Source organism: Leopardus geoffroyi, chromosome B1 (genome assembly GCF_018350155.1).
Source record: "Leopardus geoffroyi isolate Oge1 chromosome B1, O.geoffroyi_Oge1_pat1.0, whole genome shotgun sequence".
NCBI lineage: Eukaryota > Metazoa > Chordata > Mammalia > Carnivora > Felidae > Leopardus > Leopardus geoffroyi.
This window is the reverse complement of record NC_059327.1, coordinates 143,593,287-143,616,319: the sequence shown is the minus strand read 5'-3', so window position 1 is coordinate 143,616,319 and position 23,033 is coordinate 143,593,287. Positions and strand designations below refer to the sequence as shown.

The 23,033-nt window shown below is 40.5% G+C and overlaps 1 protein-coding gene across 1 annotated transcript in view; it reads left to right on the top strand.

Moving 5' to 3' along the window:
* LOC123595825 (protein FAM47E-like) overlaps nucleotides 1-21,795 on the top strand; it is a 33,872-nt gene extending 12,077 nt beyond the window's left edge. The window contains exons 4-8 of the mRNA XM_045473701.1: nucleotides 1,216-1,366; nucleotides 4,109-4,291; nucleotides 10,107-10,262; nucleotides 18,435-18,512; nucleotides 21,388-21,795. Of these exons, the coding sequence (XP_045329657.1) occupies nucleotides 1,216-1,366; nucleotides 4,109-4,291; nucleotides 10,107-10,262; nucleotides 18,435-18,512; nucleotides 21,388-21,423 (604 nt within the window). The 3' untranslated portion in view covers nucleotides 21,424-21,795. The remainder of the gene's footprint in view (nucleotides 1-1,215; nucleotides 1,367-4,108; nucleotides 4,292-10,106; nucleotides 10,263-18,434; nucleotides 18,513-21,387) is intronic.
* The last annotated feature ends 1,238 nt before the right edge of the window (nucleotides 21,796-23,033 follow it).

Here is a 23,033-nt window from a genome sequence, read left to right as displayed (position 1 = left end):
AAGGCCACTACGGCTGGAGCTCAGAGAGTGAGGGAGGATGGCACAATTCCAGAAGAATCTGGAGATACAGGCAAGGACCAGGCCATGAAGAGCCTTGGAAACTGAGTTAAGACTTAGGTCTTCATTGGAAGAGTCACAAGAAGCTACTGAACACAAAAACTTGTACCTGAATGTTCAGAGCAGCACCATGCCCAATAGCCCAAAGGGGCAGCAACTCGGGTGCCCGTCAACTGATGATAGATAAACAAAATGTGGTCTAACAATGGAATCTTAGCCATAAAAAGGGATAAAGTACTGATACACGTCATAGCATGTACACACCTTGAAATGTTATGCTAAGTGAAAGAAACCAGACACAAAATACCATATAGTATAAGGTTCTATTCAGATAAATTGTCCAGAATGGGCAAACCCTTAGAGATGGAATGTAGATTTCTGGTTTTCAGGAGCAGAGAGAATGGGGGAAATGAAGAATGACTGTCAATGCTTACAAGCTTCTTTCTGGGGTGATGAAGATGTTCCAGAATGAGATCATGGTATCGGTGGCATAACTTTGTAAATATATGAAAGCCACTGAATTGTATATTTTGAAATGGTAAGTATTATGGTATGGGAATTATAACTCAATTTAAAAAAAGAAACTATCGAGAGGTTTAATTGAGGGTGAAGGGTAGCAGCATTTGATACGGCCAGATTTATATTTGAAATGACTGTTTTAGCTGCACTGCAGAGATGAATTAGCGGTTGGGGGTTCGGGCCCCAAGAGAAGATCAGAGACACCAGTGAGGAGCACTGCAACAGTCCAGAGAAAGAGACAGAGTTAAAACCTACGAGATTGATTAATGGGCTGAATTTTAGGGACAAGAGAGAGATAAGTCAAGGATATCTCCTGGCTTTGGCTGTCTCCAAGCACAGTAATTTGGGCTTTTACCTGGCACATGTCTTAATAAATGGCACTCATAGTTTCAAAAATCAACTTATAATGGTAAAATGCTGCATACATTTTAATTATTATAACTAATCGTGATATACTTGCCTTTATGATACTGATAATGAGGATGTGGTTTTTGGAAAATTAACGTAGACCTAGTGAGCTTGTGAGAGACTGTTTGAAATGCTTGCATTATGATCTTCTTTCCTCAAGATAGTGTTTGAAATCTACTTGGATTCATGGTGTCTCATGTTGCGATTCTTTGGTGATCTCACTGTCCTTAGTCCCAAGAAGACTTCTGGGTCGCATCCAGGTCAATGGCTTTTTAAAGAAAAGAAGCCAAGTGAAACAGATTTGCTACACCAAGATGGTCCTCTTCTTCATGAAAATGTACGCAAAGGAGTTAGTGACTTCTGCAACTGGGCTACTTCTTTTGTAAGTTAGTAGTAAGATTTACAACCTACTTTTATTTATTTTTTAATTTTTTAATGTTTATTTTTGAGACGGAGAGAAACAGAGCATGAACGGGGGAGGGTCAGAGGGAGGGAGACACAGAATCCGAAGTAGGCTCCAGGCTCCGAGCTGTCAGCACAGAGCCCGACACAGGGCTCGACTCACGGACTGTGAGATCATGACTTGAGCCGAAGTCGGATGCTCAACCGACTGAGCCACCCAGGCGCCCCTCAACCTACTGTTATTTTTTAAGTTTAATTATTTATTTTGAGAGAGAGAGAGAGAGAGAGAAAGAGAGCTTGAGTCTGGGAGGTGCAGAAAGAGAAGGAGAGAGAATCCCAAGCAGGCTCTACACTGTCAGCATGGAGCCCGATGCAGGGCTTGAACTCACCAACCCATGAGATCATGACCTGAGCCAAAATCATGAGTCTGATGCTTAACAGCCTGAGACACCCAGGCACCTGCTTACAGCCTACTTTTTAAAGTCAAGCTCATGGGACGTCTGGGTGGCTCAGTTAGTTAAGTGTCTGACTTTGGCTCAGATCATGATCTCACAATTCGTGAGTTCAAGCCCCGCGTCGGGCTCTGTGCTGACAGCTCAGAGCCTGGAACCTGCTTCAGATTCTGTGTTCCGTCTCTCTCTGCCCCTCTGTCCCTTGCTGTCTGTCTCTCAAAAATAAACATTAAAGTCAAGCTCGGAGTTACTATTACTAAAAAACAGTGTTCACATATGATAAATAATCAAAGTCATAAAGGAATCTTTATGACTCTGTCACCATTTATAATAGAAATGTGTCCTGTAGATGATGTTTCTGGAAAGTTTGCAAACTTGCAGCCTATTCAAATGTTTATTGTTTATATGTCACATTGCTGTTGTTTCTTTCTTTCTTTTTAGTGGCTCTCTTTCTTTGCCATCTTTATTGAGATATAACTGACATATAACATTATGTAAGTTTAAGGTGTACAATGTGATAATTTTACACACACACACACACACACACACATACACACACATATTGCAAAATGATTGCCACAATAGGGTTAGTTAACACATCCATCACCTCATATAATTACCTTTTTTTGCGTGCAGTGAGAACATTTAAGATCTACTCTCTTGGTAACTTTCAAGCCTAAATACAATATTGTTAATTATAGTCACCATGCTGTAACTTAGATTCCCAGAACTACTCATCTTATAACTGAAAGGTTGTATACTTTGGCTAATAACTATTCATTTCCCCTACTGTGTTGTTTCATATCTTTATTTTCTATTTCAATGTCTTTCTTTCTTTCTGTCCTTCACTCCTTCTTCAACTCGTTTTTCTCAGTTATATTTAAGTACTTGGGCAGTTATGCTTAACTACAACCTTCACAAAAGGTATTTCTGACATAAATGGATTTTTGACTTAGTTATTAAGGTCTTTTCTTTCCCTCCTTCTAAGAACCTACTTATTTGGTTGTGTTCCTGAGTCGCTGTAGATATAGATTCCTTAGGTTTTTACTGGATTTAAGACCTTCTAGGATTTGCAATCTTCCTTCCCTTTTTTAGAACACTAATCAGTTTTAGTCAGTGTATTATTTAGGACTATTTCATTGGCAGGTGACTGAAATATAGTTCAGACTGGATTAAGGTAGAAAGGGAACCATCCAGGGAGTTTCAGGTATAGCTGGATCTAGGTGCTAAAACGTTGTTAGGCGTTCTCTCTGTCTCTTGGCTGCTCTCCTCTATCTGAATCCATTTATCTGATTTCAGTTTCAGGTGTACAACATAGTGATTTGCCAGTTCTATACATTTGGCTATGTTCATCACAAGTGTAGTTACCATCTGTCACCATAAAATGCTACTACAATACTACTGATTATATTCCTATATTGTACCTTTTATCCCCATGACTTATTCCTTCCATAACTAGAAAGCTGTACTTCCCAGTCCCCTTCACCCATTTCGCCTATTCCCCCACACCCTCCCTCTGACAACCATCAATTTGTTCTCTATTTATGGGTCTCTTTCTGTTTTCTCGTTTGTTCATTTGTGTTGCTTTTTAGATTCCACACGTAGGTGAAATCATATGTCTTTCTCTGTTTGTCTCAATTCATTTGGCACAATACCTTCTGGATCCGTTGATGTTGTCACCAATGGCAAGATCTCATTCTTTTTTATGGCTGAGTACTATTTCAGTGTGTGTGTGTGTGTGTGTGTGTGTGTGTATCACATCTTCTTTATGCACTCAGAAGTCTGCTTGTGATTAAATCGACTGAATTTTTCTCAGCTCAGAGACTCATGCTGGCTGGTGCTAGTTGTCTCTTTTTTTTATTTATTTAAAAAAAATTTTTTTTAACATTTATTTTTGAGACAGAGAGAGACAGAGCATGAACAGGGGAGGGGCAGAGAGAGAGGGAGACACAAAATCCGAAACAGGCTGCAGGCTCTGAGCTGTCAGCACAGAGCCCGACGCGGGGCTCGAACTCACTGACCGTGAGATCATGACCTGAGCTGAAGTTGGACGCTTAACCGACCAAGCCACCCAGGCGCCCCCTAAGTTGTCTCTTAATGCACTGACAAAGCCCTCCGGAGCCCCAGAAGTTCTTGTCTCTGGTAAATGCTGACTGAGCATTTTCTACCTCTCTTCCAAGCTCTTCTCTAGCCGTAGTCAAATGCCTCCCTTAGATTAAAGAAGAATTTCACCATTTGTCCTTGATTCATGCAATGTGATATTCTTCCAGGGAAGTTCAAACATTGATGAAGAGTTCATCCTGAAACAGTTTGACATTGACTACTGGAGCAAACCAAGCCATGATGTGCTCCACACAATGAGACTCAACCAGGTTCCTCTGGAGCTAAAGAAACTGCGGGAGCCACGATTTTTCCAGAAACTAGACTATGAGCAGAAACACCAGAAACTGCAGGTAATTGCCAATGAGGAGAAGCCTAAAAATCAAGAAAACTCAGTTGAATTAAAACCTTAAATGTTCTTGAATTCCGGTACTTCAGCAGGGCATTGGCTTTTTTGAGTAGGATTCTTGAATTTTTTTTTTTTTTGGTGTTTAATAAATATTTGTTAAATCAATGAATATTTAACATATATAATAAAGCCATTTATACAAACAAGGCATGCCATTCAGCATTATTGTTAATAACTGAATAATCATTGTTATTTCTATGTGTTTATAGGTTGACATTCTCTCTCTTGTTGTGTTTTATATGTTGAAATCCTAACAGTTGATGGAAATATATATGAATGTTTATTAATCCAAGAGTTGAATGCTGCCATTAATGATCATGAAAGTTGTTTATTCTGTGTAAAGAATTCTTGAATTTTGGGGAGAGTCTTAATGACCACAAACCATTACTCTTGACCACATGTTTGCCTGATTATTAACAAATGGCTCAGTTCTTCAATACCTCATGCCGGTGAAGATAGAAGGAAACAGAGGAGAAAAAACATTCTGTGTTCCTAAGGGAAGAAGTATGGACTCAAGTTCTTTTCTTCTTTTCTACACAATGTACAGCTGCAAATGCATATACACATGTATCAAATTGTATCAGTGCAACAACAGATTTAAGTAGCTAAGTGGTGGTGGGGGTGGTGGTGAGAGTGGAGAAGCTCCTTTCTCTGAATGAAAAAAAAAATATTATCTCCAATTTCCCTCTGTCTTTTACATGTAATCTTTGATGCTGTATTTCTAACGTTTAAACATATTAACCTTGTCCTTTATAGTTGAATACAGTCAGCTGACCTGTTTTTACAAAGGTGATGTTTTCCATCCTTGGTTCTGTTGTATAAGGTTTATGAAAACTATGCATTCCAGCATTAATAGCACTTTAAATTTCCCATTTCCCCCTCATCTTTCTATTTTTTTTTTTTTTTGAGAGAGAGAGAGAGAAAGGGAGAGAGAGAGAGCATGAGCACAAACAGGAGAGGAGCAGAGAGAGAGAGAGAGAGAGAGAGAGAGAGAGAATCCTAAGCAGTCCTAAGCACTGACAGTGTGGAGTCAAATGAGGGGCTTGAACTCATGAACCATGAGATCATGACCTGAGCCAGAACCAAGAGCTGGACACTTAACCAACTGAGCCACCCAGGCACCCCCCACCCCCACCCCAACCTCATCTTTCTAAGAGGTAAAATGCACAGTGATGCTGGACAGGCAAATCATGTCCATCACACCTGAGGTCTGAACCACAGCTTGTCCTGAATCTGTGCTGAATCAAATTGCTCAATTCCCTGTATGTACAATAGTTGCACAACCACGGCTCTATAAACCATGGTGGTTATTGCCAAAATTGAACTTTTGACTGGCAGACAGAGGGTCACTATGTAAAAGTTCAAATACGTTTCCATATGGTGTCACTTTCCTTCCGCCTGGAGGGCCTCCTTTAACACTGCTTCTAGTGTCGATCTGCTGGTGATTGAACCCTACAGCTTTTGTATATCTGAAAATATCCTTATTCTGCCCTCCTTCTGAAAGATGTTTTTGTGGGTATAGAATTCTCGGTTCACAGTTTTTTATTTTTATTTTTTTTGGTACTTTAAAGATGGTGTTCTGCTGTCTTGGTTATATTGTTTCTGGTGAGAAACCTGATGCCCTCCTTGTCTTTGTCTTTCTGGATGTGTGTTCTTCTGTGGCGACTTTAAAGATGCTCTCTTTGTCACTGGTGGTGGGTGATGTGATTATTATATACACCTTGGTATATATTTCTTGTGCTTGGGGTTTGTTGAACCTCTTTGATCCATGGGTTTATAGTTTTCATCAAATTTGGAGACATCTTGACCATTATTCCTTCAAACATTTTTTTGTCTCAGCCCCTCCCCTGCCCCCTCCAAAGACTCCAATTACGTGTAATTAGGCTGCATGGAGTGGTCTCCCAACTCAGCTGCTCTGTGAAGCTTTTTTTTTTTTTTTTTTCTGTTCAGTTTTGATTCTCCTTTTTCTCTGTTGCTACTGCTGTCTTTAAACGTTCTAATCTGTTCTTTCTGCAATGTCTAATCAGCCGCTGATCCTGTCTAGTGTGTTTTTCATCTCATACATTATAATTTTCATTTCAAGAAATTTGACTTGAGTGTTTAAAAAACCATTTCCATGTCTCTCCTTAATCTTACATGAGGAATGCAGTTATAATAACTGTTTTTGATCTTGTCTGCCACTTGTAACATCTGCATCAGTTCTATGTGAGTTGCCATGGATTTATCTCTTCGTTGTGGATCATGTTTTCTTGCCTCTCTGTATGCCTGGTGATTTTTTAGTAGATGCCAGACATTGTGGATTTTACCTTATTTGGGCAGGGTATTTTTATTATAAACTTGAGTTTTGCTCTGGGATGTAGTTAAAGTTATTTGGAAAAGTTGGATCCTTTTGGGTCTTGGCTTTTAAAATTTGTTAGGAAGAGTTGAAGTGATGTTCAGTCCGTAGCTAATTCTCTACAACTGCGGGAAGACCCTTCAGTCTCTTCTACCCAGTGTCCTGTGAATCTTTAGGTTTCTCAGAAGGGAATAGGCCAGGGAACGGTCCCTGGCTCTGTGTACATGTCGGGCACTGTTTCTTCTAATCCTTTTGGTTGGTTCTGTCCCTGTGCTCAGGTTGTTTCCTCCCCTACATGTGCTGAGGGAGACCCTCTACAAATGTCTGGAGTTCCCTCTCTATGCAGTTCTCACATTCTGTTCCTCTGCTGCAAAATGTAACCGCCTTGGTCTGGACTCTCAATTCTGTCTCCTCAACTCTGAGCGTCTGTCTGTGCGGTGGCCTGGAAAGTCGCTTAACACAGGGAGCTGGGACAATTGTGGGACTTACCTTGTTTGTTTCTTGTCTGTCAGGGATCCCTGTCCTTGCTCTTTGATGTCTAGTGTCTTATAAGCTTTTACATTTATATTCATATTTATATTTATTCCTGTTTTCTGGTAGTTGCACGTGGAGGGGTAAATCTGGTCCCTCTCCCAGAAGTGGAAATCCCCATGTTTTTGTTTTTATTTTTATTTTTTTTACCCCACATACTCTCAGGCCTGTTACACTCCTCTTTGGTCTTTAAAACTCCGAGCTTTCCCACTACCTTCCTTTTGCTCACAGTATTCTCTGCCTGAAGTGCCCCTCTTTCACGTCTACCTTCTTATATCTTCCTTTAGACACAGGTCATATGCCAGCTTTTCTATGGAGATTTTTCAGGTTGACATTACTTTATTCTTCTGATCTCTCACAGCAGTCTGTGCCTCTATTCCGCATCTCCCTTTGCCCCGGGTGTTAATCCACCCATTTGTCTGTACAATCCTTCCACAAACATTTCTGGGTATCCACTGCCGTGTGCCGAGAAGTGCTGGGGACAAACGAAGGTGACACGAAGGCCTGTTTCCTGCACTTCAGGAGCTTACAGCTTAGTTGGGTCAACAGGCAAATGATGAACTGTCATGGCATGCGGTCAAGGTTCATAGAAGACATGGGAAGAAGTAATCAATTCCACCAAGCACGGGCTGAGGGGGGGGGATTCAGTTAAAGCCTCCCAGAAGAAATCACGTTTGTGCTGAGTCTTGAATGATTACCAGTCACCCAACAGCATATTTCAGAACTCAGATCTATACTATAGATTTCGTTCCCTCCTTTTAATTTTTTTCTTCTCTCTCCTTCTTGCCTTCCGTTTATTCAGTGATTCTCAATTGAGGGTGATTTTGCCCCCCTTCCCACCTGGGGTTATTTGGCCATGTCTGCAGATGATATTTTTTGTTGTCACAATTTGGGGGAGGCAGTGCTACTGGCATCTAGTGAGGAGAGATCAGAGAGGCTGCTAAAGTTCCTACAATGCACAGGACAGCCCCCTCCCCAACCCCCCAACAAAGGACTATCCAGCTCAAAGTGTCAATGATGCCAAACTTGAGCAACGCAATTTTCATTCAACAAATAATGGGGCGCCTGGGTGGCTCAGTCAGGCATCTGAATTTGGCTCAGGTCATGATCTCGTGGTTTATGAGTTCAAGCCTCGGGTCAGGCTCTGTGCTGACAGCTCGGAGCCTGGAGCCTGCTTCAGAATCTGTGAGTTCCCCGCTCCCCCCTCCCCCCATCTCTGTCTCCTCGCCAGCTCATGCTCTGTCTCTGTCTCTCAAAAAATAAATAAACGTTAAAAAAAAAAAACACAAATATTTGTTGAGCACCTATTATGTCATAAGTATTGCTCTAGATGCCCAGGGGGTTGTATCTGGGAGCAATCTCTGAGGCTTACATTTTAAAAGATGAGAGGTGAGACAAGTAATGAGAAGAATATATAGCATATGAAATGATGATCTGTACTGTGAAAGAGAAATGACACAGGGAAAGGAGACAAGGAGTGTTGTGAGGTGGTTGCAATTTTTCAACAGTATGCTTGAAACAGAGGGATCAAAGTTCTGAATCCAGCTCTGAGAAGGGATTTCCCCTCCCTCTGCACTGTCCTGTCCTCTCTGCTTCAGAAAGACAATCTGACCTGACTCTAGAATGACCCACACATTGTGCCTCAGGTTTTTTACATTTTTTAAAAATGTTTATTTATTTTTGAGAGAGAGAGAGAGGCAGAGTATGAGCGGAGGAGGGGCAGAGAGGGAGACACAGAATCCGAAGCAGGCTCCAGGCTCTGAGCTGTCAGCACGGAGCCGGATGCGGGGTTTGAACTCGCAGACCGCGAGATCATGACCTGAGCTGAAGTTGGATGCTTAACCGACTGAGCCACCCAGGCGCCCCTCTGCCTCAGGTTTAAATGTGAGTGAGAATAGAGAGGAGCAAAATCTTGGTGGTTTCATATTTGCCTTGCTCAAGAGTTAGACCCCTTTTTGTTATGAGACATTGTGGGTATTACATCTACACTGTCAGGCTATGATCCAACAGATCTCTTTACATCCTTCCTGCACTACTGAGGAACGGGAGAAAGAAAGGAATGACATCTATTCTCCCTCCTCTTTCTCTCTTCCAATCAGAGGCAAGAGATTGGTGTTAGATAGCAATTTTGTTATTGTTGTTGCTGTTGTTGGATAGCATTTTGATGAAAAGTAGTATAGCATTTATAAGGTTAAGCACAGTGCTGGGCTCATAGTAAGTCTATAACTCATTATTTTGGTTGACTAAGTATTGTTTAAGGTCATTACCCCTTCAGTGAAATATGTGATTTTTATATGATTTCTAGCTGCTTTACATAACTTTCTCCTTTAATGTCTCCTACAACCCTATGGATGGATACTATTGTCTCCATTCTGCAGATGAAGAATTAACTAATTTGCCCAGACTCATAGCTACTAAGTAGGGGAGGCTGGATTTAAACCCGGGTTTGTCTAAATGCAAAGGCCATGCTTAACCATTACATTATTTTCTCAATTATGAAACTTTCATGATACCTTTGTAAGTCAAAGCATACAGAAACTTCATAAAATACTTTGGCAAGGATCAATCATAAGCTAAATATAAATGCTACTGCTTTCAGGGCACCTGAGTGGCTCAGTCCATTAAGCGTCTGATTCTTGATTTCTGCTCAGGTCATGATCTCATGATTTATGAGATCGAGCCCCATGTCAGGCTTTGTGCTGACAGCAAGGAACCTGCTTGGGATTCTCTCTCTCCCTCTTTTTGCCTCCACCTCCCACCCCCGCTCTTTCTCTCTCAAACTAAATAAACTTAAAAAAATCCTACTGCTTTCATAAGCTAAATCTTAGACTTATTGAAGTGACAAACATAAAAAAAAAACTAATGAAACTGGGAATTATGTTATTTTCTGTAGAATTCTTATAAACCAAAGTATGTGAAGATGAAGTATGGAGCCTGGTACCTGAACACCAAGTTGTGGAAAAAGCAAAGAGCAGACGAACCTTTGGTTGACCCTAAGGTCTCATGTAAAGCTCAAGATGAGAATTTTAAAAAGGAGCTGCAGGAACGGGTATGTGTATGTGCTGAGATTTGATCATCCGATTGCCATCTCATGGTGAAGTTAGAGTTCTGGGTGGAACAGAGGTTCCAGAAGGTCTTACTGCTTGCGTATTGAACTCGGCAATGAGAAAGCCAAGCCATTCTATGAGGTTACACATATACACATTGTATGTGTAGTAAGTAAGACTTGAAATCTCCTGGCTTTATGGTAGACACAATGTCTCAAAAGATGGGGCAACCATTCATCATATTCCTAGCATTCTTGGAACAATGGATTCTATGGATAAATTGGCTGTTCAAAGGGTGGTGTGACCTGGTAGGACCACCCCAGTACTCAGAGTGGATATAACGTCATGGGTTCTCTTTGAGTAAATACATGTGAAGCTGGTTTTTTTGTCAGCAATGGGTGCCTGTTAAAGAGTTCAAAAATAGATGCAAAACTTTTGTTTTAAGGTGTCTATAAGTTCTCTTTTTAGAAATATATTCTTAAAGACTAATTCTTAAAGGCGTAAGGAATTTTGCAAAATTATTCCATTTTGATGGTGAACACGAGTAAAGATGTTTGCCACACGGTGACAGTCAGTTCATGAAAAAGAAGTAATGTTTAAATTTTGGAAATTCAGTTATATATTACAGTAAAAGATTGTTTACCAGGCAGCTTAGACATAGGGAGGAGTCAAAACAATGGGATTGTTCTCTAATGATTTTTATAAATCACACTTTTGTACTTCCTGAAGATTGAATTTCCCTGTTAACTTTAGTTGGTGCCACTTGACTATAGCATCCCAATTCACAAGACACAGGAGTGACAGGATGTTGGGAGGGGACAGTCACTATGAGGACTTGGCTATCTTGCTGGGAACACATGACTTTGGTATGTCCTTGACAGAGTTCATTTGGAAGGTGAAATGGTTTTAAAGAACTGAATTACAATGACATAAACTTATCCATCCAATTTTCAAATTCAAATAAATGAAAGGTAAAACCAAAAAGATATGTGAATGCCCCAAAGATGTTGGGACTGCATCAAATCTTTTCTGATTATCATGCCCTTTGAAGTTTAAGTCAACCACATGAATTTACAGGTGTGATTGGCTCTAGTCAATGACTTGTGAGTTGGGCAGCATCCTACCTAACAAATAGAAGGGTGCTCCAAAGAGCTGTATAAAATGGAAGGCTTTTATAGGCAGAAATGGGCTGGGTCAAGGAAATTATCAGCAAAAGAAAAGATTGTTCCAGCAAAGTCTCCTTTCTAAGGTGGAAGCACGGGGTCCTATGCAGAGTACATCACTAGTGCTGATCTGGAAATCCCAGACTAATGGGTTTAAAATTCCACTCCTGGGGGAGGCTGAAACTGCAATTAGATTAGGTATTAAATCTTGGTGGCACTTAACGTAAGTGACTCCGTTTGCTTCTTTTTCTTTTTAAGTTTATTTATTTATTTTGAGAGGGAGAGAGAGAGAGAGAGAGCACAAGTGAGCAGGGAGGGGAGGGGCAGGGAGAGAGGGAGAGAGAGAATCCCACGCTCTGTCAGTGCAGAGCCCAAAGCAGGGCTCAGTCTCACAAATGGTGAGATCGTGACCTGAGCCAAGATCAAGAGTGGGACGTTTGAGCCACCAAGACACCCCTCCATTTGTTTCTTTTTAACAATGCCCTTCCTTTTCATGAAACTGTCAGCCAAACTGAGAGGTGTGATCAAAATATAAGGTATTAGTGCCAATCTCAGCTAGTGCTCTGTAGTTCTCAAAGCTTTTGTGGATCCTGTTTTTTTCATGAATCTCTGTGGCATTTACAGGTCATGACTCCAGGCTCACAATTTTTTAGCCAGTCATTCTCTTTGTCCCTTTTTTGATGTTCCAGCCTTAAGGAGATCATTTGCTTGGTGATTAGCAGCTATAAACATGCATTTTGAGTTTTTGAGAGACTGGAACACACCAGGGGGATTGTTATGAAAATTCTAAGCAGGCTAATTCCCACTGTTTGGAGTGCTCTTTGGAGCCATGGTTCCTGAGACCCAACTAATCGGAGAACGGAGAACGACCTAGCAGTAAGAGTCACCCTTTGAAGCCAAGTGGCTTGCTCGGTGATGTTATGTAACTGAGTTTCAGCTTCCCAAGAGGTGTTAATCCAGGTACAGCATGTGGTGTTGGCCACAGCACAGACACCTCCTGGCTCAGCTAAAAGCTAATCCTGTTATCAAGAACGACTTTGGCCAGAGAGTCTACGGATCTTTCCTGGGCAGCTCGTGTCTTAGCAATGGAATCTGCAATGTCCCCAAGAGTTAAGGAGAAGTCTCTGGTCATAGTCTGATTTGTATTTGTTCCTAAGCCAGAGGTCAGTCAGGTTTTTAGTGCATATGGGAAGAGAATCACCTAACCTGAAATAAAAAGTCATCCTAAGTGCCTTACAAAGATGGATGCTGCTGCTGAGATCTCTTGGTGAGTGGGGGCAGATCTGATCTTGATAATCATGGGAACGTGGGGGTGCAAATGTATGAAGATTCACATAGGTAAATGTGTCTACTTCTGAGCAGGGGTCGACTGTAGTTTGTGGTGACATTGGGAATATAAGAGAAATTAGTCACAGGGAGGACCAGTGGGTCTCTTGTCTCTTGCATGACAAATCCAGTTTGACAAATCTGAAAGTTTGCCTCCCTTAGCAATGGACTGGGAGAGACAGATGATAGAATTATCTTTCCTGGCCAATGTTAGAGTAATGAAAAGGAATAGAAGAAGAAGGGGTTTCATGTTTAGTCAAATTATGAAATGTTGACTACCCAGTGTTTTGGGTAGAAGCAGTCTACTTTGGTGCCAGATACTTCTCTTCCTCATCAATGTGATTCGAAGGTCTCCAGCATCTGTACAGGACCAGATTTCAAGTGGAGGTTTCTTTAGCTGTGAGATGTGTGTCCAGGGCTCAATGCCCTCTAGTTCTGTAGTAGTGTCAGTGGTCAGGAGTACTTGGCAAGATCCCTTCTAATGGGGCTCAAGGGTTGTCTTCCTCTGATGATGCTTTTAGAGTACCCAATCACCAGGCTCTAGACTGACCAACAGGATCCCTTGAATTGGGATCAGGGAAGTCTTCTTTAATCTGTTGATGATAGGCTTAAGCATCAGACAGTAAAGACAGTAGCTGGTCATACTAGCATGAGACAACAAGGGATCAGCCGAAGGTTGTATAAGACATTGGTCTGCTGGTGACCAGATCCTGAGGAGTGAGTTTATGTTTCCCAAAGGGGGTGCTGCAAACAGTCAGGAAGACCAAAGGCAATACCATCAGCCAGGGGAGCCCAGTGATTTCAGCAAGTTTAGAAATTTTAAGTTTGGGGATCCCATTAGTTCTCCCAACCTTGCCTGATGAGTCAGGGTGATAAAGACAATGATAATTCCAAAAAGTTGGCAAGGTTTTCATTAAGCCTCACATGATATGTCAAGTCAAATGGGTACTTTGCAATGGGTACTTGATCACTGGAGATTGTGGAAGCTATCCCCCAATGGGAAACAAATTCTCTGACAGTGTCTTTGTACTGTGAGGGCATCACCCTTGCAGCAGGGGAAGGCTTCAAGGAATCTACAACACACAAGTGCGGTGACAAGAACATACTGAAACCCACATGAAGTGGCAGTTTAATGAAGTCCAGCTGCAGCTGTTCAAAGGGTCCAGAGGGAGGAGGTCTGAGGTCTTTGAAGACAAAAATAGTTTTTCTAGGATTATGGACTTGGCAGGTCAGATTGCTGCAGACTCTTTTTGCAATTTTATAGAAGTCTCTCCCCCAATGTCAATTCATAATTTGAGTTCATCTTAAATGCCCAGTGGTGGGTTTAGTAATGCAAAAACCAAAAAGTGGGGTTTGTCAGGGATCCAGGAAGAGCCAAGCAGCTGTCTTGGGTTTCCTGTGGCCCCAACTGTTCATTTAATTTACAGCCCTTGCTTACCCATCTTAATTTCTGACTCTGGAGCAGACTATTGCCATGTTACAAGGACATTAGGATGGCAAAATCTGGCAATGAGGGGTCGTTTTTTTTTTTTGTTTGTTTGTTTTGTTTTGTTTTGGTTTTTTTTGCAGAAGCAGAATGGATTTCATTCATATGTGCCACAATCTTTATAGATTTTTTTGCTGTTGCCTTTGCATGAAAATCAGCTGGGGCATTTGCCTGACACTCAGGTTCAGTCTTTCAGTATGAGCCTCAATTTTGATGACAGCAATTTCAGGAGGTGAGAGGATAGCAGTAAGAAGATCATTTACTTGTCCATTTTTGACTGAGTCCCAGAGGACATAAGAAAGCCCCTTTTTTTCTGTAATATGCCTGAATCATGGACGACCCCCAAGGCATACTGGCTATCAGTATTTTAAGTTTGTCCTTCTGATAATTGGCATGCTCTGGAAAGGGCATGGAGCTCTGCTTGTTGCATGGATGTAGCTTATGAAATGTTTCCTCTTTCGAGTAGGTCATGTTCGGTAGTAACAGCACAGCCAGCCTAGAAATCCATTTTTTCATTTCTACAGTATGACCCATCACAAAGGTTAGATCAAGAGTAAAGGAGTATCTCATCCATAAGGACATGGTATCACAAAATGGGACATTAGTACCCTGTAGTCATGGATTCGCCTCCTTCAAATAGAGGTAGTAACATAGCAGGATTAAGGGTGTTGCAAAGTTTAATAGTCTTTTTTTAAGTTTATTTATTTATTTTGAGAGAGAAAGAGAGTGCAAGTGGGGAAGGGGAAGAGAAAAAGGGATAATCCCAAGCTCTGTGTTGATAGCACAGAGCCTGACGTGGAGCTTGATCCCATGAACTGTGAGATCACTGAGCCAAAATCAAGAGTTGGATGCTTAACCAACTGAGTCACCCAGGCGCCCTAAAGGTGTTGCAAAGATTAAGACACAGATTGGTGAAAGCAGAAGGATCTCATAGGAAGTTAGTCTACTTGCAAGAAATGTTGTCAATTCTGAGTTAAGAAGACTTTGGACAGTGGGTGAAGTTTGCAAGGAAACATTTCCTTGGGTCAGATCTGATGAGGGTTATACTTGCTTTGCAACTGTGACTGTAGCCTTAAGATGGCTACATAGGCATGAGCAATTCAATCAGGTTGTGTACTGTATGAGGCAATAGGTCTACGTTTATTACCATGCTCTTGTGTGAGCATTCCCAGGGCTTGATTATCCCTTTCCTGCACAAATAAGGTGAAAGGTTTTGGATAGTTAGGTGGCCCCAAGGCAGGCAGTTCTTAAGGCTCTTGCTTTAGTCTCCTAAAAGTCTGTTCCTGTTTGTCTTCCCAAGGAAAGTGTTCAGGGACTGAAATTTTAGTCAGTTCCTACAGTTGGATAGCTAATAGAGAAAATTTAGGAGTCCATAGGCTGCAGTAGCAAGCCAAGCCTAGTAATCCACAAATCTGTCACCTAGTTGATAGAAATTCCTGGGAGACAGCTGAATTCCTCCAGGGCTTAGATAATGACCCAGGTAATGAACAATGTCTAGAGATAATTATAATTTTTTCTTAGAGACTTTGTGTCTCTTTTCAGCTAACTGCTGTAGCAAATAAATGGAATCTTTTATGGATTCCTCTTTAGTAGCTGAGCATAGCAAGAGGTCTTCTATATATTGTAAAAGGGTTGATTTTCCTTGGAACTGGAGTGTGCTTAACCCTGGGTGAAGTGCTCTAGAGAGGTGAGAAAGAGGCTCAATGAACTCTTGAGGCATGATTGTCCAGGTATAGTGTTGATAGTTCCAAGTAAGGCAAATAGATACTGGCTACTGGGGTCTCCAAGGATGTCGAAAAAGGCTAAACAGAGGTCCACGGTAGTGGACCATTTTGAGTCTGGTAGAACTTGTGATGAAGGGGTGTTCAGGTTTGGAATGACTGGGAGATGGGGAATAAATGTCTTATTAATAGGTCTCAAATCCTGGAAAAAAAAATCAATATCCCGGTCCATTAGGTTTCTAGACTGGCAAGACGGGGCAGCTGTTGCAGGAACTGGTACAGGGAATGATTAACCCTGAGCAATTAGGTCTTCTATGGGTTTGACGCCTCAGGCTTTAATGGTTATTGAGGTGATTTAGGGAGAGGCTTAGTTATACCTAGGAATGTGTAACAGCTCAGCTGCTATTTTGTGAGCTTTTTCTAGTTCCTGAGATGTTGAAGACCAAAGAGCTTGAATATCATCCATGGGGTTTTGCTGTCTTGCTGACTGCATCCATTTTTGGGCTTCACATGTTTACATGCTGATAAAGACCTGGCATCTTGGTGTCATAGGCACTGATAAGGACTCAGATTCTTCAAAAAACTTTCAGGCTTCCTCCCTAGATTTAGGAATTTCTTTAATTACAGCCATTAAATGTTCAGTCGTTGACCAAGAGATAAAAGATAACTGAGAAATTCGTTTGCAACCTTGGTAGTTTTATTTTATTTTAATTTTATTTATTTTTTAAAGTGTATTATTTACTTAGAGAGAGAGAGAGAGAGAGAGAGAGAGAGCTAGAGAGCCAGAGAGAATGTGCAGGAGAGGGGCAGACCCCACAGGTTCAGGGCTCAGTCTCACAACACTGCCCTCACAATCACAAATTGAGATTATCACCTGTGCTTCTGACCATTCAGCTGGGATTCCCCCACACCTCCTCCTCAGGTTCTATCATCTGCTCGAAAACTTAGGAAAACAATTTACCAGATTATGGCTTTATTATAAAAGGATATAACTCAAGAATAGCCAGATGCACAGAGCGAGGTATATGAAAAAGGGTGCAGAGCTTCTGTGCCCTAGCCAGGCACACCACCGTCCTGATATCTCCACATGCTCACCAGGCTGGAAGTTCTCTGAACCCTATCCTTTTGGGTTTTTATGGAGGCTTTCATAAGTAGGAATGGTTGTTTCAATCATTGGTCACCAGTGATTAATTCAGCCAGAGGTTTCAGGGTGGAGTCAAAAGTTCCAATACATGGTTGTTTCCTCTGGCAACCTGACCCCATCCTGTGGCTATTGAGGGACTTTCCAAAAATCACTTCATTAAAATAAACTCTGTTGTGACTGAAAGGGGCTAGTTGTGAAGAACAAAAAATTCTCCTTTCATCTTTGTGGCTCTTATTACTTGGAAATTGCAATGGTTTTAGGAGCTCTGTGCCGGGAATGGGAAGAAGACCAGATATATTTCTTATTAAAAATCACAATATTGTCCAATGGAGTAGTACTCAGCTATCAAAAAGAATGAAATCTTGCCATTTGCAACTATGTGGATAGAACTTGAGGGTATTATGCTAAGCGAAGTCAGTCAGAGAAATACAAATATATGACTTCACTCATATGAGGAATTTAAGACACAAAACAGGTAAACATAAGGGAAAGGAAGTAAAAATAATACAAAATCAAGGAGAGACACAAAACATAAGACACTCTTAAATACAGAGAACAAACTGAGGGTTGCTGGAGGGGTTGTGGGTGGGGGGATGGGCAAATGGGTAAAGGGCATTAGAGAAGACACTTGTTGGGATGAGCATTGGGTATTATACATAAGGGATGGATCACTGGAATCTACTTCTGAAATCATTATTGCACTATATGCTAACTAATGTGGATGTAAATTTTTAAAAAAATTTAAAAAAATCATAATAAAAAAAAGAAAAGAAAATCACAGTATTGTGCCTGGGTGGCTCAGTTGGTTAAGCGTCTAACTCTTGATTTCAGCTCAGGTCACAATCTCATGGTTCGTGGGATGGAGCCCCACATCAGTCTCTGTGCTAACAGAGACTGCTTGGGATTCCCTCTCTCTCTCTCTCTCTCTCTGCCCCTCTGCTGCTTATCCACGTGCTCTCTCTCTCAAAATAAATAAATGAACATTAAAAAAAGATAAAAATAAAAATCACAGTATCATACTTATTAATCTCAAAAAGGTTAGATTCCAGACATCTTGACTTAATAATTGTCTAATTGCTAAACTGTATTGCTTATCTTTAATACAATGGTAGAGAAAGGAGAGAAAGTTGGACATCTTTTGAAAGCCTTTATATTCACCGATTTGAGAACATTATCCACACATACACTCTCAGATGAGGAGGAACTGATTTAAAATAAGGTACTTCATAAAGAGCTAAATGCTTTTAATTAGGACAAGAATGAAATCAGGCTTCTGACAGCTCACTTTTTTTTTTTTTTTTTTTTTTTTTTTTTACATGTGATTCCTCTTTTAGGGGGAGTTACTTGCAGACCTTCATGGAACAATTGCCTTTAAGGATTTCATTCTAAGCAGGGGCTACAGGATGCCGAGTGTGAGTAAAGGGTCATTTCAGAAAGGCTTGCTGAGGGGCTCCCGGTGTTGGGGCAGAGTCAGCACCCTCTCCAAAGCAAAATATGGTTGAGTCTTGAACGACATAGGCTTAAACTGTGGTCTACTTACACATGAATTTTTTTTTTTTTTGATAAATGTAGTATGTTACTGTAAACATATTTTCTCTTCCTATGAGTTTCTTAATAACATTTTTTCTTTAGCTTACTTTAATGTAAGAAGACAGTCTATAATAAATATAATACACAAAATCTATGTTAATCAACTGTTTATGTTATCAGTAAGGCTTCTGGTCAACAGTAAGCTATTGGTAAAGTCTTTGGGGAGTCAAAGCTTATACACGAAGTTTCAGCTGAGTGGGGGGTTGGTGCCCCCAACCCCTGTAGTAATGTTCAAGGGTCATTAGTACTTCTCATACCAGGACTCAGGTTCCTGGAAGGAAGGGCATGCTTTTCCCTAGACAAAGGCCCAGAGATAGGATTTGGCTTTTGCTTTTTTTATTCTACCTATTTGTTTTCTGCTGTCAGAGGTGCTGTCTTCCTGCCGACTCACCTGCCTGGAGTTTGGCCTTAATGGGGGCAAAGTGGAAGGGGTCTATGTGCAGGGCATGTATCTTGCAAACCCTGTTACTCAAACACTCTGATGTCACTAGGAAGTCTTTGCGTGTCCTTTACTTCCACATCTAAGGACAGAGAGCTATGGCTTGGGTCAGGGCAAAATGGAGTTGAGATTCACAATAGGAATTAGCCTGTGTGGGTCAGCCTTGTGTGGAAACAGACTAGGGCAAAAGTTCACTTCCCAGGGGCCCACCAATATCTTCGTATTTTTCCCACTTTCTCTCACCCTTCATCTAGTTTCTCCTCTCTTAACTTGTAAAGCTAGCCCCAGCTGCCTCCCACTTGGAGCGGCCACCTTTGGAAGGCCAGTTGCAACATGGGTGGGGCGGGAGGTTGGCAGAGTGGACCATTTTTAGCAGGAGGGCCTCAGAGCCCAGAATTCTGTGTCCAGACCAGCCCTGTCACCACAGCAAGAAACCAGCTAGTCATGCTGCCAAAGTCATAGCTGTTAAGTCATGTGTTTATTCAGGGCCTTCTGTGTGCACATCCCATGAGTCTTTAGGAAGCCGTGCAGCCAAGATGGTCAGAAGGTTGGGAGATGGGACACTGGATTTCTTTTTTCCCATGAATGATACAACTAACAATAGCTTATACTTACTGGCAAATAAATATATTGACAAAACTCAGATGCAGACTGGTTTCAAAGTTAAATGTGAGGGGAAGTCTAGAGTGTGAGGAGAGAAGGGTGAAAAGACTCCATTACAGAACTGGGATGAGGGGTGCCTGGGTGGCTCAGTCGGTTAAGCATCTGACTCTGGCTCAAGTCCTGATCTCACAGTCTGTGGGTTCGAGCCCCATGTTGGGCTCTGTGCTGACAGCTCAGAGCCTGGAGCCTGCTTCAGATTCTGTGTCTCCCTCTCTCTCTGCCCCTCTCACTCATGCTCTATCTCTCTCTGTCTCTCAAAAATAAATAAAAGTTAAAAAAAAACTGGATGAAATATCTCCTTTAGCTTTGAGCATCAATAAGAGGCCTGTGAGATATATTTACCATACTTATATACATTTATGTACTTATAACTGCCTAATCTGTATGTGAGGGTCACATAAATGTACATTTACATACTTACATGTGTGAAATATACAATATATTGATAATGTTTTATATGATAACATAATTGCACATATTATAGATTTTATAACATATATAAATGCACTTAAGCACAAGTATAATTATGTGATATATATATGATAATTATGTGATATATATATATAAATGTGATGTGTGTGTATACACACACATATATATTCCTCTTGCCAAAGATTATATATAATACTTGTTTTTATATATATATATATATATATATACATATATAATCCTTATATATGTATATATATGTATGTATATATATGTAAATATGTATATATATGTATATATATATATATATGTAATCCTTGTTTGCTGTTATAATAACTCAGTTCTGTCATAATATTTTTAGTGGCAGAACTCAGAACTTTTTTTTTTCATTTTGATCTGTCCCCTTTTGGTTCTATTCATTTTGTTGATGAATATTTAGTTCAACTTTGGGCAAAGTTGACTATACTCTTTTAGCTGCATTAACTAAAGATAGATGATCCCCCTGACCACAGCTGAGTCCTCTGAGAACCCCTGTCATTCAAAACCCTGGAATATATCTTCTTCCTTTATTCTTACATCCCATATCATCTATTTTATGAATATAATTTCAACTAAAAGAGAGGAGGGAATATATTTTACTATATCTATTTCATAAATATGTAATACATATATTTCACATATGTATGTCATATATACATAAATATTCTCTTTTTACTCCCATAAAGTCTATGTACATTGTACATACACATTCATAAGTTACATGAACACAGGTGCTTTACACACATTCCAGCATCTGCTGCTGGATTGTCCACTCTATTCATTACTCTTGGCTTCATTCTGTCTGCTACAAAGATGGGTCCTGGGTTTTTAATAGAAGGGATGAGCAGCACAAGGTTTTGTTGAGCTTGAGCTGAGCTGGGCTGGACTCAGGCAGAGAACAAATGGGAATTAGATCTAGGTATTTCTGATGCTGTGAAACTACCTTCCAAAGTCCCACATCTATCGTGGCCAATTACCAACATGAGATTTTGAGTACCAGAAGGATATAGGTCCGAGTGTGAGACTGTTAATTTGTGTATGGTAGTGGCTGTGGGCAGGACTGTACAATTTTTGTTTTCCAATCTAATGAAGGTTTACTCATCTTTTGTGTTTTTTTTTTTTTTAAGTTCCTTGAGAAGATGTACATCAGGAAGGAATGTTAATGTGAGTGTAATAAGACGTCTATAAAATAACTCAAGCATAGAAGAATCTTGGGAGGATGATTAGACCAATTTTATTTACTACATACTTGGCTATTTCTCTACCTCATTTTTAAACCTTAAATACAATTTATGAGTGTTCCGTGGTTGTACAACTTTGACTTGGCAACGTTCATAATTTCATACCTAATACAAACATTTCACAATGGCTCTCTGCTTCTTTTAATCAGTATCTTATGTATCATATCAACTGTGAGGTCAATATTCACATATAGTCTTCTCATATTTTTGTGGCATTGTCAATATAACATAGTTATATCAGCTATTTGTAAAAAATATATAAAACCATAATAAAAGCAGAATTGCTCTATTGCATTTTCCAATAGTATTATTTTCCTTGGTTTTGAGTGAACACCTCCTTTATTCTTTCTTTAGAATATTATTTTCTTTAATTTTGAACTAAAGACTAAGACATGTTAGTCTTGATAATAAATGCCATAAGTCATAAAGTTTAATGGTGACTCAAGATGATACATATTTCTATTTTTTAATTTTAAAATGTTTATTTATTTATTTTGAGAGAGAGAGAGAGAGCACGCACATGCATGAAGGAGGGGAAGTGGGAGAGGGAGAGAATCCCAAGCAGGCTCTTCACTGCCAGTGCAGAGCCCAGCATGGGGCTTGATCTCACAAACTGTGAAATTATGACTTGAGCAAAAATCTAGAGTTGGATGCTTAACCGATTGAACCACCCAGGCGCCCCTCAGAATGATATAGATTTTTAAGTTAATTTTCCAAAAATTATTTTTTGTTAAAAATGTTAATGCTCCTGTTAGGAAAATCAGAAAAAGTAAACTAACAAAAATAATATTGAAAATGTGACTAATTCCTATAGAGTCAACAATAACCACTCTTAACTCATTGGAACATAGCCTTCTAGATCTTTCTCTATGAAACCCACTGTGTAAAATTTAATCAAAAAGGGAATTTATTAAAAGCATATTGAGTCCCAAAGTTTTGTGAGTTACTGAATCTGTCTTCAAATATAAAGTTTTTGGGTGATGACCTTTCATCCTTAGGGACTGTCCTGATTTCATCTCAATCATCTGTATGTTGTACTGACTACATAGCAATTGTGCCATAAAATGAGTCTTTGCCATGCCCTCTGTGAGGCCAGAGTTTAGGGTGACAGAGTACATGATAGAAGCATGAACCCCACAGTGTCAGCCCACTCCTGTAAAATTAGTTACTTAGTGAGAACCAGTGTTGGGTAGAATTCCATGGCGGTGAATAAACATTCATTACATCTATCAGTGTTGGTGTGGGCAGAGGTTTGTTAAACAGGAAAACCAATCCAAATCAGAAAACGTAGCTATTCCAGTTAGGCCACTTTTCTCAGACTTCCTGGATGTTTTCAACTCATCACACATGCCCACATGTGTGGTAGCCCACAAGAGCAACGGAAGGACAGCTGCTCCTCCCGCACGCCCAGTGGAGGAGGAATCCGGTTCGATGAGACAGGCCGGGGCAGGATTTGGGCAATCAGTGCTGGGATCTGACAGCTTCTGAGTAAGAAGTGGTGTTGGTAGTGGTGGTCTGGAGAGAATCTACTT